Genomic DNA, 17870 nt, shown 5'->3' with positions numbered 1-17870 from the left:
TTTTATATCTGAACAATCAGTTGTATGGGAGCTATAGGTTATAGTGAACCGATCTCTGTAATTTTCACTATAAGCATTCTGTTTATAATGGGTGCAAGTGCTGCAAAATTTCATGTTCGTGGCTGCATAAATGGAGAAATTATAACGAAAAATCTTATATCTGAACAATCAGTTGTATGGGAGCTATATGTTATAGTGGTCCGATTCTTCCGGTTCCGACAAATGATTAATACATTATAAAAATACACCCACCTACCAAATTTTATCAGGATATCTCGAAAACTGAGAGACTAGATTGCATACAAACAGACGGACAGACGGACAGACGGACAGACGGACATGGATAAATCAACTCAGCTCGACGTTCTGATCATATAAGTATACATTTTAATGGGTCTATCTATTTTTGTTCTGGTACTTACAAACATCGGACCAAAGTTATAATACCATTTCATGCTCATGAAAGGTATAAAAAATCCAAAAAAAAAATCGCTCATAAATAGTTATACAAAATAATTTATTGGATAAATTAGAATGGAAGAAAACTAAATACAAAACCCTTTTAGCAACGATATGTATGTATGGAGATGAAACAACAACTTTTTAAGGAAAAAACAAAGCCGACTTCAATTATCATATAAAAATTTAAATTATCGTGAATTTCCTCACGATTCAATTATCGGATCTTAACAAAATTAGTACAGGGCCACCCTTGAGGTACCACCTTTCCGATGAAAAAAAGAATTATCGAAATCGGTTAACGTGGTCCGCGGTATACAAAATATTCCGACGAACTGATAACCTTATCTTTTTTGTGAAGTCGGTTAAAAAATGTTGATAAAATCATTGTGGTTAAGAAGCTATTTTCTTAAATTCTTGTCGATATTTTTTATTATTTTCTCCGTCGAACGAGTCCGTTCACAAGTCAGAATTCGGAAGTTTCTAAACCCAAAATAAAAATTAAAAAAAAATGCTTTAAACTGTTTTGTCATTTAAAAAAAAAACAATTTTTAATTCATAAAAAACAAAATTTTTGGAGGTACATATTTGTATGGGAAGTGATGCAATCTAATGTACATACATAAAACTTTTGGTGAAAGCCAATTTTTGATAAATAAAATTTAGTTAAAAATTAACTTTGCTATTCATAGTTTTGATTAAAAACTTTAAAAACGTTGGCAAAAAAAGTTATTTGCAAAAAAAAAATCGGTAAAAAACTAAAAAAAAAAAAAAAATAAATTTGCTCAACAATTTTGAATGAAAAGAAATAAAAAAGGTGATACAAAAATTTCACACCAATTTTGTTAGCTTTTTACCAAATTAAATTTTTTTGTCCGTTAAACGAAACACATTGACTTTGAGTCGCTGAGTCGGTATCCGAAGCCGGAATTGAAAAATTAGCTTGTTTTTTCTTTCCAACCTTAACCTCTCTACTAGCTTCATACGCTTTTGGAAGGCTTTTGAGTATTTTTTTAAATTCTTAATTCTAATACGGATTGAGTAGTCCAAAATCTGCTAAAATTTGCTATTATAGTAAAAATAAAAAATTAAACTTAAAAAACTCTGCAGCTGTATAGAGAATGTTTCGTTTGAATAAAGCTCAAATAAGCCATAAAAATGCATTTGCATGCGTTTGGCACAAATTCAGATTTGTTTGTACTATTTGTTCATGTTTTTTCTCTTAAGTTTATAGTTTTCGTAACTTTCAATTTATTGTGCATTTTATTATTTATGTATAACCTAAAAAAAAAATATAAATTTCATAAAAGAGTATGAGCGCAAAAAGGAACTATTACATTTTTGTAATAAATGTTGCAGCAAACGGAAATCCAACATATGGCATGAGCATTAATATTAAACTATGAAATATTCAAATAAATTTCAATGCATACATGCGCGAAACATGCAGTTCTTTTCGCACACTACTACACACAGAAATGCAACTTAAAACATACAATGCATTTTTTAAACGCGCAATTTCCGCGCAGCGTACATTTTCAATTTCGGCGGCACTCACACAAAAAGTAAGAAAATAAAAAAGAAAATCAGAATAAAAGAAATAATCTACAACAACAGCATTGGCAAGTGAAAAGTAAAAAAAAAAAAACACAAAAACGAATCACAGCAATAATAAAAATCAAATCAAATGCGAAATCAATTGTATTTACATTGGGAATCGATTGAAAAACGATTCGTCAGGGCAACCAACCAACCAACCCGGCAGCAACCAGTGAAGCAAACAAATGCTGCGCCGACGACACACAGCACCACTCTCACTCACTCCCGCCGCGCCTAAAATGGCATAGAGCTGCATAAAGCGCTTGGCTTAGCAGGCACGAATGCGACCACCGACCGGCATTGGAGCGACGCTAGCGCTGACAGTTTTGCTGATTGTTCTTTCGCCTAGGTGCGGTGCGTTGGCGACATGAAGGGTGTGTGACGTCGAAGGTGCAAGCGATTTGATTTGATATCACGCGGTGACGTTGCGTTGCGCTCTTGTGCCAAGCATGAGTTCGCTCGCTTTATACAATTTTCAATAACAAAAAGGGGGATTTTTTTTACAAACAGGGAAAATGTAAGCAAAGGAAACGGAATCGTGTGCGTGTGAAAATCGCAAGCGCCCACGGCTTAGCTGCTCCGTTTTTTTGTTCCTCTTATGTTCTAAATTTGCTAAAACGAATTTTTCGGCTATTCAATTTTTGCTAGACCGAGTTTTAGAACAGCGTTTTTTCTAGTATAGTTAGTGCTGGACTTAAACGCTCGCCAGTGCGTCTCAGTTACTACAAAAAGTTGCATGTTTGCAAATATGGAAATTTTGTTTCGGGGAAATATTGAAAATTTTCCGCATAGATGTGAGAGAGAAAGAGGAGAAAAAATATTAGTTCTACTTTTTCTCCTACTATGACACTCTAGTTAGAACAAATTTGTTTTTAATTTTCATGTGGAAACAAGGCGATCTGTCACTGTTACGCAAAAGAAAAAAAAACTCGAAGTCTAATGAAAAAGCAGAGCGAGGGGGCCTTATTTGTGAGCAAAATTTGTGTGGGCTACGCCGATAAACCATAAAACCAAGAAAGAGAAAACACACACACACACACCTTTTTGCCTGCTTCGACTATCAGTCCATCAACTCATCAACCCATCAGCCATACACCCTGCATTGCGCTGCGTTGCGCCACATTTGAACCGTGGCACCAAGTGATTGATTAGGGTGGACTCACCACAGCACAGCTGAGGTAGGCAGGCAGCAAGCAGCACGCATTGACACTCCAAATACTAATAACTACTACCAAGTGTGAATGTAGTAGCGCGCCGGTGCGTCACATATTTACAGTCTTTAGTAAACTACTTGGCTGTCGCCGCTGTGTTTTTAGGAGCGCGCGAACAGATATCATTGCAAACGTTAATTCATCACAATTTGAGTGACAAGGGTTGCCATTGCAAGTTGACACTTTTTTCGTGCGCCAATATTTTTTTTTTTGTTTTCTCTCTTTTTTTGCAAATAAAAGCTTACATACTTTTATGTAGCTGTATTCCATGCACTCGCATTCCACTCCACTTTCCGCTCAAAGCGCACCACCTCCCAACAAAGGTGTGCACAAGTTCAAACCAACACTTGTCATCGGGGCGTGACATATGAAATTTTTCCGCCAACAAATCGCATTTTTTATTTATTTTTGTTCAGCAATTTTTGAGCTGCATTTTAGAAATTAAATTTCGAAAATTTAAATTTCATTTATAGATACTTTAAAACTGAAATTTGTAGCTTACAAAAATTTGTATTTTTATTATTTTATTTTTGTAAGAGAATTTCTTGCATTTTATTTGCGCTCCCTTGCATCTCTTTTGCTTTTTACCCAAATCTCGCTTTGTGCACCACTTCTCTGACTCCCTTTGTGCCAATAACAGGAAATTCAATTTTCGTTGTATTCTCCCTCGCTCAGATCTGTTTGACAACTTTTTGAGGAAGCCAAGCCAAACGTTGTACAAAACAAATGTATATGTACTAACACATTTGTAAAAGTTAAAACACACATGCTCATAGTGCCATACTTCCGGTTGAATGCTATATCAGTTGACTTAAGTAACCCAGTGAGCCAAAACGTTTCGGCCAAGATGGTGAAAATAAAAATTTTGTTGAGAGTAAATTTTGTTTGAATTTCGGCAAATGTTATTACAAACCTAAACATTCACATAAAGTGCACAGCTTCACTGTCTGCTATAAGACTTAGAGAATTGGATTTATGAAGAGATAGTTACGATAGGATATAATGGAAGAGCAATCCATCTATCTGACTTTGGAAGTATTTTCCAGATAGAAGTACTTGCTGCCTACCACCTGCTGCAGCGCGGTAATTTATCATCGTCATAATGACGAAAAGTCTAAACTGATTTAGGAGCGCAAATCTCATCGAATGGAGTTGTTAGTCAGTACGAAGTAGATTTAATATGGGTCCTTGGTAATCATGGAAATAAGGTTGCTATTACGGGAGGGATCCACTTTGGCCTTAATCGAGGACCGCATCCCACCCCAATCGGGACTATATACAAGGAAATTTTTCAAACATTTTTCGTTTTTAGAATATTATTTCATATGCTGGTTGGGAATTGAACGCAAGCCCTAATAAAGGAATAAACTAAATATTGCCTACATCTGGGCGCATTATTTGCCAACATAGCAGAAAAGTAGCGATAAAATGTAACGTATGTATAATAGAGTGCGTCACTGTCCATACGAAAAAATCGTAGTTTTTTCCCATTGCAATTGTAGAATTTCTTATATTTTATGACTTCCGCCAATATATTTCGGAAAAATATCAAGATTTATCTGAGCACAACAGATTTGAAAATACCTCCAAAAATCGAGTTTTTTATAAATAAAATTAGTTTTTAAAAATATTTTTTTCCAAAAAATTGCCTCAGTGAAAGAAAAGCTCAAGATTAAAAGGTCTGCATCAACCGAAAAAAATAAATAAATTTTTGGGGGTATTTTCAAATCGGTCCAGCTCACGTAAATCTTAATATTTTTCTGAAATATTTTGGCGGAAAACCGCAACTTTCTTTGGTGTTGCACCCTAATGAATAAGTTTCTTTTGGTAGTTTGACGATGTATGAGTATAATACGTCCTAAGGCATTCTCACAAAAAAAAAAAAAAATAATAATAAAATTTAAGCATTGTTAACAAGCGGTTGGAAGAAAGTTGACGTCAACAGAACGAAGTGAACAGAATGAGCTTTTTGCGATCCGTTTAGGCAGCATTTCTGTCAACTCTGTGAACGAGCTTCTACTTTCTACCAAAGCAACCACTTCCTGGAAAAATTCTTAATTCTATCTCGCGAGATGTCGACTGTTGAGTGAATTCTATTGAAATCAACTTACATGGCGAATGAGGTTAAATGCCTGTATATGTAAAGGTAGGCCTGTCTTTTTGTGCTTTACAACTAATTTGAAGTACATAAGAAATATGTGGAAGAAAAGCAAGCCAACCGGCTGGCAAGACAAAAGACAAGGCAAAGTAAGGCAGTTAAAGTTCCGGTGGACATAAAATTGAATTTGCACAAGAGCAAAGAAAAACTTTTGGGACAATCTAAAATTACGCTTGAGTAACTGTAGAATATGTAATGAACACGCCTACTTTATAGCGCGCATGTATTCATATGTACATAAAAATATACATACATAAGTGGGGATGGAAGTACACAACAAGTGGAGGAAAACTTTAGGAGGACTATTGATAAAAATAAAAGCGCATATGTACTTAAATATTATTGTATGCGTATTTAATGTCCTCAATAAAGAAACGAAGCAAAAAGCCTATTTAGTATGCGGGTGGTAAATATTAGAGAAGCAAAAAAAACAACAACGCTTTTAAAAAGTCATCTCGAACCGCGGATCTCTCGAGTGCCACACAAGTGTACTGCACTCGGCCATCGTCGCGACTGTTTGGGGCAATATAAATACAAAAATAAAAAAAAAAATAAAACGATAGGGACAAAGATAGAGAGACAAAAAGTGATAGAGATAAAAACAGAGACAAAGAAAAAGATTAAACTGAAGAATGAGATATGTATAATAAGTTGTTATGTTACGTTATGTTATGTTGTGGTATATCTATTATGTTAAGTTATTTTGTTATTTTATGTTCCGTTTGTTGTTATGTTATTTTGTTATGTTATGCTATGTGCTACCCTCATCACACCTCAACTAACCTCGCATCAACTCCTCTCCGTTCACATCAACTCCCCCCACCACAAAATCGCCTCTTTTTATCTGAACTCACTTCAACTCACCCCAACTAAAGTGATTCACCTCAACTAACCTTATCTCACCGCAACTCATCTCGCCTCAGCTCCACACACTCTAACTCATCTTAACTTATCTAAACTAACCTCACCTGAATTCACTTCAACTTAACTCAACTCAATTTTAGTGGTTGAATTTCAACCGCTTTGCGAACACTAGTTATGAAAATTCTGCAGAGTTGCATCAAAATTTTCTACTTTTTAATTCGATTTTTTGGATTTTTTTTTTTTGAGTACGCAATTAAATTTTGTATAACAAAGTGTAACTCTTAAGTTGCTAAAAAATTGCGCTGATTTTTTATAATTTTTTTTCTGGTAAGAAATTTTCGAGAAAATGCCTAAGAAAAATTTGCCAAAAATCAACACGATTTTTTGGCAACTTAAAACTTACACTAAAATTAAAAATTTGATAGGCTATAAAACTTTTTACTCGAAAACATTTAAAAAAATATGATTAAGTTGAAAGTTTAGATTTTATAATTTTTGCACAAAGTTTGTAATATACCTCTAATAATTTATAAGGTTTTTGTTAGATAACGAGCTACACTTTTATAAAAAAAAATATAAATACTAAATAAACAAAAGAAATATAGTCAAAACTGGTCAAAATAAGACCGAATTAAAAGAGCTTTTCACCATGAAAGTTGGCAAGGGAGCTTTTTTGTAATACTCTCGTGCCAAATAAACCAATTCAGTGAAACAATCTTGCCTAAATACGGTCTTTCAATTGTCTTACAAAAGACTTGCAACTGTCATAGGCAAAATTGCCCTGCAAGACTTTTTACTTAACAAACAGTTTTTGCTTTTGAGCGACGGGCAATTGCTAGTAAAAAAAATAGTAGTAATAGTCTTCAAAAGCAATAACAAAATTGCGTCACTGCCAAAGTGTATTAGGAAATTACAAAAATTTTTGTTTGTTATCATTTTTCGAAAGTCATTAGCTGGAGTACGCTGCATATGAACTGTGTTCAGCAAAAATGTCTCGTTGACGCATTTATAAATACCCTCTTTCCTTTGTTGTTTATTTGCCTTCATGTATTGTATGTAATATTTTATCAGTGAAATTGAAATTGCCGCCACTTGTTGAAGAGTTATACAGAAAGCGATAGTTTTTTTTTGCATTATTTATGTGCATATGTTTTATCGTTTTTTTTTTTTTATGAAATAACGGCCACAATCAGTGTCACAGCGGAAATGTTACAATCCAAGTTGTTTCCTCTTATCGCTGAACGAGTGAGCAAAAACATATTCAATTAAAAATAACAAAGTGCGTACTCATGTTTGTTCATATGTGTACATTGATGTTAAGCGAAAAAATAATAAAAAAAACACAAAATAGTTTTTATCATAATTGGATTCCGCAGAATAAAAACATATTGTGGAACAAAGAGTTCAGTGTGGGTGCACAGCAAAAAATAAAATGAGATTGCGAAATACAAGCAAATTTTTATTACAAAAACTTGGGTTTGCAGAATCTCAAAGTTTTGTTGTGGCTTTTGGAAACAATCAAAAGTAATTTAGTACATGAAGAAGATTTAGGTTCAAATTAAAACAACCATGTATTAGGTAAACGGCAGTTTACAAAATTGAACCAATTGAATCTAACAGCATCATTCTAAAAGTATGTCATCCTAATGTGAGCCGCATACTCGCTCAATGCTTTACTCGCCAAAGGGTTGTATCACGTCTAGAAGTATGCAATATAAAATGGCTTCTTTTGCTTATTATATTAGCACATGTTTGAACTTCTCAACTAGAGAAGTAAATTATTTCTTGATATATGTACCTTAGCGTGGGCCGAGAATCCGATTTTTTTATAATTTTAATTGGTAATGGCAAAAATATGGTTTATTATGCGCTAAACACAATCTGTGTGAAATATGACCATTTTTGGTCAATATCTTAGACCCGCCCAAGTCCATCAAAGTTTTTCTTGACTTGCTTCGATTCTCTAAAAAAAAGGTTCATATACCAAATTATGTAGGACTAATACTTTCAAAGATACTTGCAGTTTTATTAAAAAAAAATGTATTAATTAATTTTTATTTTTTTAGCAAATAGAATTTGAATGGATGTGGGCGAGCCTAAGATATTGACCAAAAACTGTCATCTTCCACACAGATTGTTTTTAGAGCCATTATTTTTGCTAAAAAGCGGATTTTCGGCCCACGCTAATGTACATATCATTAGAGTACTCCACTCAATCTATGAGATTCTTGACATATTTTGTTCATTGGGCTCATTTCTACACTCAGAGAGAAAATAGTGTTTTAAAAACAAGTCTGACTGGGGCTAAATTTTTCACTTTTCGTTCTTAAAATTTTAAGCGATATTGTCTTAAATGTTGTAAAAACAAGTAAGAAAGTCTAAGTTCGGGCGGAGCCGAACATTAAATACCCGGCGCAAGTATTAAATATAGGTTTTCCACCTTTCCGAAAGCTACATGATAAGCCGGGGTGCGAAATATTACAGTTTCAAGCATTTCTGAAATTTACCGTTATATAAAAAGCGGCCGTAATTTTAGTCCGATTTCAATAATTTTCAACGTTTTGCTTTTAAGTGGCAAGCACAATAACCACACCGAGTTTGGTACAAATTGGTAGAACGGTTACCGATATACATATATGTGATCACAAGTGGGCGGTGCTACGCCCATTTTCCAAAATTTTGTCATAAACGTATTTCTTGGTAAAGAATTGTTGCAATCATCAATTTTGAATAAATTTGCTTCAATATTTACTGATTTATCGAAGATTTTGTATTTCTCGAAATTACCGTTATATGGGATGTGGGCGTGGTTATTGTCCGATTTTAGAAATTTTCGGCAAGTTGGTATGCTGTACCAGGACCAACAACTGTGCCAAGTTTGGAAGAAATTGGTGTAGCGGTTACCAAGATATACACATGTAACCATAAGTGGGCGTGGCTACGCCCATTTGCCAAAATTTTGTAATATTCTTATTTTTCGTCTAAAACTCATTGCAAATATCAATTTTTAGTGAATTATCTTCAGTAGTTACTAAAATATCGCAGTTTTCGTTTTTCTGAAAATTACCGTTATATGGGAGGTAGGCGTGGTTATTGTCCGATTTTTAAAATTTTCAGCCATTTAGTATGCTGTACTAAGGCCAACAACTGTGCCAAGTTTGGAAGAAATTGGTGCAGCGGTTACCAAGACATACACATGTAACAATAAGTGGGCGTGGCTACGCCCATTTTCCAAAAATTTTTAATATTCATGTTTTCCGTCTGAAACTCATTGTAAGTATCAATTTTGAGTAGATTATCTTCAGTAGTTACTAAAATATCGCAGTTTTCGTATTTCTTAAAATTACCGTTATATGGGAGGTAGGCGTGGTTATTATCCGATTTCGCCCATTTTCAATACCATCCGTCCCACGCCCAAAAGAAGTTCACGTACCAAGTTTCGTTAAGATATCTCAATTTTTACTCGAGTTATCGTGTGCACAGACGGACGGGCGGACGGACGGACGGACGGACGGACGGACGGACGGACGGACAGACAGTCACCGCTTAATCGATTTCTCTGTTCATTCTGATCATTTATGTATACATTTGTCTATATCTATCTCGATTCGTTTTGCCTGTTACAAACAACCGTTATGTGAACAAAGTTATAATACCCTTGTGCACAAGTGCGCTCGGGTATAAATATCAAATTGATTCCCATGTTCATGATCATGAAAATAGCTTTTCTCAAGGAACAACTTTACTCGAATTGAAAGCATTAGAAAGAGCGTCTTCAGCAAGCTTCTGAAGAGCAAAACTATCAACTATAATATCAAAAAATATTAGCAACGATTTAAATACTTGCTAGAATATAAATTTTTATTATTGATTAAAATTATGAGGATTTTAATTTTTAACTGAACAATTCTTGATCTTTGGTTAATGAAAATTTCGCACGAAAAAAAATGCTTTGATTAATATTTTTCTACTCATGGTTTCGCTACTGGTGAAGAATTTACTTAGCAAGGTGTCAAAAAACGTTTTTTTTTTTTGTAGTAAAAATGTTTGTTCGGAAAAATTTTTGTTTAAGTAGAGCGATTAACCCATAGAAATGGACGTTGCAGCTTTTGAACGAAAGTAAACAATATGAAGATTTTATTGTCGATTTACGCAAAATATCCTTTCCTTAACAACATTGGTTCGGCAATTTTTTTTAAAACGAAAAATTTTCTAGAACTGAGCGTGGCAATTTTAGGACCAAAATAAAAAAAAAATTACATGACAGCTTACTGGATTTTCCTGAGTTTTGCACAAAGAGTGGAAAATACATATATTTTTTTATTTAGGATGAACCATTGGAAAAAACAATAACAGAAAACAATAAAAATTAAAATTGTTGCATTTTAAAGATTATTCTCTGTGCCAATACTTTTTGCCGCTAGTGTAAGTATTCAACGAAATTCCTGAGAGCATATCACGCCTCATCCTGTACAATGAAATGTGGTCATTTACACATAAAAGATAAGGACATTTGCTTACCAAATTTTATAGAAATCTTTCTTCAAAGTGTTCGAGAAAAAAATTATTATTACCAAGATAAATGGCTCGGTTTTCCAATTCAATCAACTTACCTGAAATTAGAAAAAAGAAAAGTTGATTTAGTATACATGTACATTTTTTCAGCAAAAATAATGGCCCGTAGTCATAGTCAAAATAAAGTCGACTTTAAAGTTAGTTGCAGCTTTTTGACATAATTTTCAATGGGATATCTGTCAAAAAAGCTGCAACTAACTTTAAAGTCGACTTTATTTTGACTATGACTACGGGCCAATATTATTTTAGTAGTTCTAAATGTAAATGCACAAAAAAAAAGTTTTTTTCATAAACCGCAATATTAGTAATGTTTTTTAATAAAAACTCGATCATTATCGAAAAAAGCGCATCAGCGTATAATCAGTGCTGATCAGTTTAGCCAAAAGTAAACAAAAACAAAGAGAGATGTAAGAGTTTATTTCGCAATAATCTTAACCCTTTGTGCACCACCGTTCTTCCTGTGAAAAATGAAAACACCATCAACAGTGGGCAAATCTACATCTGATTGCAACAAATATAATTTGGTATAGCATCTCTAATATAAAAAATTGCTTATTTGTGGGCAGAACACTGTACCTCAAATATTTAAAAGCCCTGAATTTCTTATTTCACTTAAATAAATAATAATACAAATAAAAATAAAATGATTAGCTAAAAAAATTTAATAAATGTAATGAGATAATGTAGTCCTCAGTATGAGGCTACTATCAAGCCTTAATTTAGGTTTTCACTTTCTTCTTGTGAGTCATAATTGACAGATAATTTTTTCACATACAGTGGTCAAAATAATTATTCGTACAGTGATTTTTTTACAATATTCGCAATATTTTATATTAATTTTAATAAAGGAAAAGCCCCTGAGGATGCTAAGGAAGTTAGCGAAAAGTCGGGTTGTAATGTGTAGAAAGTTTTTTTCTTGCACTCAACCGGATTAAGTCAATTAGCCTTGAGTGTAAGAATTCATATTTTCAAACTTTTTACAAAACTTAAAAAAATTCAATAAATTTTCATCAAAAATTCAAATTTTGGATTCAGAATTATTAGAAAAAAAACGCGTTTGCAGTTCTGTAGCTCATTAAAGTGCAACTTTAAGGTCGCTATAAAAAAGACCACTAATTTTTTAGAATGTCTTTTGTTTTCTCAAGGGTGCTGCGCATTTTCTGCCAGATTATGGACAAACAAAACTTCAAAAATCGACGATACTTTACGGCGACTTGAAACTTCCACTTTAATGCACTAAAATTGAAGAGCTACAAAACTGCATACTCGAAAGTTTTTTAAAAATTCTGAAATAAAATATTTAATGAAAATTTTTTGAATTTTTTTAAGTTTTGTAAAAAGTTTGAAAAATTAATTTACATGATTTTTTTAAATATGAAATGTATTTTCGCGAAAAATTAACGAAAAAAATTATTATGAAAAATATTCTAAAAAAAAAATACTGCACATAACTGTACTTTTAAAAAAAAAAACACGTTTTTTAACAGCGTTCAGCAATCGGCAATGAATAGCCAACCTACCAGTGTGTTGCTATCATAAAAACCATTTGCGACCATTTGGCGGCGACATAAAACTGAAAAACCGAAGATCCCTCAATTTGTGTGAAACATCCGAGTTGAGCACCACAACTCAGAGCAAAGGCTTGGCGAGCCGCTTAAAAAACTGACGACTTTAGTTACAATGTCGTCTTCAGTGATAAAAATCAAACGACTACAATTTATGGTATACCTCGAAAGCTCATCAAAATTGTTGCGCTGGTATGAGTAGATATTTCATTAAAACATTGAAAATTTTGCATTCATTTTGTCGGCAGCTTTTGAATGAAAATATTCACAGCAAATGCAAATATTCCACGCATACATTTCTTTCTTCAAATTAGTACGGCTTATCAGCAGTATCATCAAAAAGAAACATTTGTCAACAGAACGAAATGAATAGGCCAGTCACACACATGCATGTGCTCCCAAACTTACACGCATACACACACAGAACACAAAGTGACAATGAATGTGGTGACGAAAAATTAATTAAACGCATGACAACTTCGACTGCATGCAAGAAGACAGCTACATACATATAATGCGGGAAACATACATACATGATAAAGTGAGTGCTGGCGAAAAGGACAAAGTAAACGGAAGCCGCCTACAAGCCACACAACTCAAACAAACAAAAACAAAGAGTAGACCAACAAAAAAAACAAAAACGGTTGACTAAATTTCGAGAGTGGATGAGAAAGCACTTTGAGGTTTGAGGATATTTCCGGTATCTACAGTATCCTCCCTCTACGCCGCCCCAGCAAACATATCACTTGCCACAACACTTACAACAAAAAAAAAACAACAACCAAAGACTAGCACTTGGCAGTTGTACGCGCGCTTTTGTCAGCTATGTACGAGTATGAAATGAGTAGACAAGTGAATTAGGCTAGGAAACGTGATTGCATGTAGTACGTACGTATGTATGTATGTAAGCATGTCAGTGCGGTGTGGGCGTGTCAGCACGTCGCTCCCATTTCAATTTACGCATAAAAATGTCATTTACTTTGGCTTTCGCATGAAATTTGCATGAATGAATGTTGGAATCCGATGTTGATGCTGCTAACGCTTCTATGCCACCCACCCCACACCCACCCCACCCCTCCTCCTTCATGCCATAGCGTAGCTGCGAAGAAAGCAACTTAGCTGTCCGCCAAAAAGGACTTCACTGCATATGCCATTTGGTAGCTCGTGGACTATGGAAAGATGCTTGCTCGTTCGGCGCCGCAACGCAGCAGTAGTTGCTGTTGTAATAAAATTACGAATTCCATGTCGTGACAAATAGCTGAGTTGATGAGTTGAGTTGACTTGGATTGGCTTGAGATGAAATGATATGCAATGGAATGGAATGGGATGGGATGGGATGGGAATGTTTGCGCAAGAATTTTAGAAAATGCTTGGAAACAATGAATGTGTAATATTATTACGAGTGTAAGATGATGATGGAGTTGGAATTAAAGTGCTGGCGAAGGAAGCGCTTTGATGGTTGTTGGCAAAAGGCGGGGTACGTGGAGATGTGCAGGAAAGTTGGCGACTGAGATGCAGGAGTTGGATTTACATAGAAGGCATGTAGACTTCAAATTCAGTTAAACTGGACAAGCACACAACGCTTGCTTGTCAGTGAGCTATAGTTTCTGCACAAACGTAGGCAAAAATTAAAGTACGAGTAGGAAATCTGATCTCGGGCAACTCGCAGAAACCTTTGTAGAAAAAAAAAACCGATGCATGATCTTACTTCTAGTTGTTTACCTTATCATACAAATTCCTTGTAATATAAAAAATATATACAGTATTGGACATATCTATAGCACCCCCTTTCAAAGCGATATTGTTTGCCACTTATGTTTAGTTATTTGTTTTTAAGAATTTTCAATTCAAATACAGTTCATTCTCTAACAAAACCCCTATAAACCCATGTTTTAAACTTTTTAAAAGACCGCAAAAAAGCGCAACGAGCTCTAGAATTTTTTTGAGTACACAGTTTTATAGCGCATTCAATTTTAGTCCAATAATGTGCAAGTTTCAAGTTGCTAAAGATTACCGTTGATTTTTTAGAATTTTTTTTTGTCTCATTTGCTTCCATATAGCGACTAAACACAATTTATTTTTATATGGCAGAAACCCGCAACATCCTCGGCGAAAAAAATTCTAAAAAATCAACGGTAGTTTTTAGCCACTTGAAACTTGCACATCATTAGACTAAAATTGAATGGGCTATAAAACTGTGTATTCAAAAAAATTCTAGAGCTTCTGAGAAAAAAGTTTGAAATTTAAGGGAAAGTTTGTTGCGCTTTTTTGTGGTCTTTTAAAAAGTTTAAAACATGGGTTTATATGGGTTTTGTTAGAGAATGAACTGTATTTTAATTGAAAATTCTTAAAAATAAATAAATAAACATGAGTGGCAAACAATATGACTTTGAAATGGGGGTGCTATTGTATTGGCCAATACTGTATATATTCGCGACACTTGAGGCCAAATATAGTAGTAAAGGATTTTGATATTTTTAAAATTTGATACATCACTCGAAAACTAATGCAATGAATCGAATGCAGTTTTCGACGATGCATTGCAAAAGGTCTAACTTAAAATATAGAAAAAAAATTAGTAAGGGAGTTGAAACCTGTTTGAAAACTGCAGTTCAAGTAAATGGCAACATGGCCGTCAAAAGAAAGAGATTTAAAAAGGCTTACAGTTAAAAATATGTTTGTGGTTGTGGTTGCCACCTGTTTGAAAATTTTAATTTGATTCAATTGATAAAATAAATTAAATATTTCAATATGGGTATCAAACCAAAGAGGTTTAGAAAAGTTTACTGCCAATAATATTTTTGAGTAGGGTTGCCACCAGTTTGAAATTTTTTTTAATTATTTGATTAATTGATATAATAAATGAAATATTACAGCACAGGAATCAAACTAAAAAGATATAAGAAAGTTTACTGGCTTAAATATTTTTACAGCGGGTTGCCACCTATTTGAAAAAATTTCATTAATTTAAAATAATAAGGTAAATAGTGAAGCAAGTGCACGATATGTAGCAACGAGTTAGAAGATTATAAATTAAATTTCTAGTATTAAATACCTTCGAAAATTACTGCCACTAACACCCTTATTCATAAAAAAAAACAAAGTATGTTTCATAAATCGATTTTTTTTTAAATGTCACTTCATAAAGCTCTTATAATCTATTTCATTTATTTTTTTTTTATGAATGAAGCCATACGAGTTGTGGGATTAAGTAACAACGTAAAAATCTTTTAAGGCGCAGTGAGGCACGCCGGATATTTGCTTGTGTATAATAAAATTATGGACATCATATAAAAGAGGAAATTATGTATAATTAAAAAAATTAAAATTTTTTGGTGCATAAGGACGAATAGGTACTGAAAAAGTCCTTCTAAAATTTTATCCTTGAATATCCTTGAAAATTTTAAATATGTATTTTTGAAAAATTTTTTCGTTAACGACTAATATACACACGAAAACATCCTGGAATTTCGCCCTTCTCATTTTATTAGTTTGAAAAACTAAAATTAAATAAAAGTAAAATCGTAATACCTTCTTGTCCTTGTTAACCAAAAGACTTAATTTTTTTTTTAATTTACAGCATCTTCTCATTCATTTAGTACCTACATATACAATTATTCCATATTGCATTGCATTTTTTAAATACATTTTTTGAATAGATCATATTTTTGAAATTTTAAAGTTGTTTTAAAAATCCTGACATCGGAGAAGAAAACTAAAAAGGCAGTTTTTGTCACACGGTGTAATGAAAGGAAAAATATGTATTAATTTCCATCTCTCTCTTACTCTAGTCCAATACGAGTCCCAGCGCTGTATTCAAACACTAAATGCACAAAGCAACCGAATAACCTTTTCGAATTTTTTCGAGTTATGAACATCAGCCAAAACGTGGGGAATTCGGTTGCGGCCAGGTATGTAAACATCTTGCAGCAACAAATACAACTAGCATACAGAAATGTAATATCAGCAGCCAAAATTTCATTCTCCCTCCCCCCCTTATACCTCTCCCGCTACACTGCACGGACTATATTAAGTCATAAAATTAGTATAAGCAACAAAAACGTGCCGAGCATACTGGAGCGTGCTGCAGTCAGCGCCAAGTAGGGCCAGGTCACACAGCACAGACAGACAGTGTGGTGAGCGGCGGCGGCGGCGGCAGGCAAGACAAAGCACGTTTTGTGTTGAGTGTGGTGTGGAGTGTGAGACTAGGACGAATGGATCTTTTAGTGGAATTAATGTGAGGAAATTTGGAAATTATTTGTTGTTACAACATTGGAGAGGAGAAGGAGGTGTAGGCGGATGAGGAAGAGGACGTTGTTATGAGTTGTTTTCTTGTTTTAGTTGTTGTTTTGCTTTTATGTCGTCGTGTTTTTCATTTCGTTTTTGTGTTCTAGCAATATTAGATTTAGAGGGAACTAGAAAATTTAAATGTTTTTCTATTTTACTAAATATTTCACTACAAAATTCAGAACGGTTTGGTATTTCTGAGAATTTCTTGGGCTTAATAAAAAAGAAATCATCTGAAAATTGAGATGTTTTGCCAAAATTTTCTAGTGCATTTGAAAGGCATCCAAATTCACTTTAAACTCAGAGCTCTTGCTTTCAGTTCGACCCCAAATTGGGAATCTAAAAAAAAAGTTATTGTGGGCACTCGCAATCGATCTGCATGCGCCCTTAAAAGTATGTGACCCCCAGAGGCAGAGTTTGTTCAGAAGCCTGATTCTATGTTGTCCTACATAGAGCTGGGCAATTACAAAGCAGATACTCAACCGTTTATTCTGCATCTGGTGAATTACAGTTACGGCAAGATGTGTTGTGTTCCAGTCCTGGTGCCCTGTGTAAACGGCAGTTGATCGAGATAAATCCCTTCTGTTGAGTTTGATGAGAAATGCAGTGCTTTTTGCGCAGTAGCTGGGCCACAGACTCCTGCCAACCCTAAACGATTTTTGGCCTTTGCACCTACTAATAGTCACCTTTTCCAGAGGCTGAGAGATACGGCTGTTGATATACATAGCTTAGAGTCACAAAAACCTCCGATTCGTTCCTGGCAACGACATTCCTATCAGCTAAAGCCGTAACGTTCTCTCTGCACTGTTTTATTATGCGGGGTGTGATGCTTATGGAGCTAGGTCTCTTGACCGCTGCCGGGCAATGAGAGAAAATAGCAATGCTGGTCCAGGCTAGCTTTGGGCTACTTGGTCCGCTGAAAAACAATACAATATACGCCCATATCTAAGTTCCCTTAACCTCAAACAGATCACATTCAATGCTTCCATTGGACATGATCTGATCGGCGCAGTAATCGCAATGCGGACTGACCTTTGTACCCTGCCTAACACTGTGTATATATAGTTCATCTCCAAGGCCTTACACCAAACCAGCGAACCGTATCAATAACACTGGTCTACAAATTTCAACTTTTTTTCTGCGAATAAGATG

General features: G+C 34.3%; 2 protein-coding genes across 7 annotated transcripts in view; both read right to left on the bottom strand.

Annotated features, from left to right (window-relative positions):
- LOC118743586 (maternal protein pumilio-like) overlaps window positions 1-17870 on the bottom strand; it is a 549911-nt gene that overhangs the window by 282493 nt on the left and 249548 nt on the right. The gene's annotated exons all lie outside the window — the stretch shown is intronic.
- Window positions 10845-17870, bottom strand: part of LOC118743617 (maternal protein pumilio-like) — a 678449-nt gene continuing 671423 nt past the window's right edge. For both annotated transcript variants that reach the window (XM_036476391.1, XM_036476383.1), the window contains exon 9: window positions 10845-10904. In XM_036476391.1, the coding sequence (XP_036332284.1) occupies window positions 10896-10904 (9 nt within the window). In that variant the 3' untranslated portion in view covers window positions 10845-10895. The remainder of the gene's footprint in view (window positions 10905-17870) is intronic.

Source organism: Rhagoletis pomonella, unplaced genomic scaffold, assembly GCF_013731165.1.
Source record: "Rhagoletis pomonella isolate Grant_MI unplaced genomic scaffold, Rhpom_1.0 Rhpom_scaffold_00001, whole genome shotgun sequence".
Lineage (NCBI taxonomy): Eukaryota > Metazoa > Arthropoda > Insecta > Diptera > Tephritidae > Rhagoletis > Rhagoletis pomonella.
The sequence above is the reverse complement of the archived record's forward strand: the minus strand, read 5'-3'. Positions and strand labels throughout refer to the sequence as shown.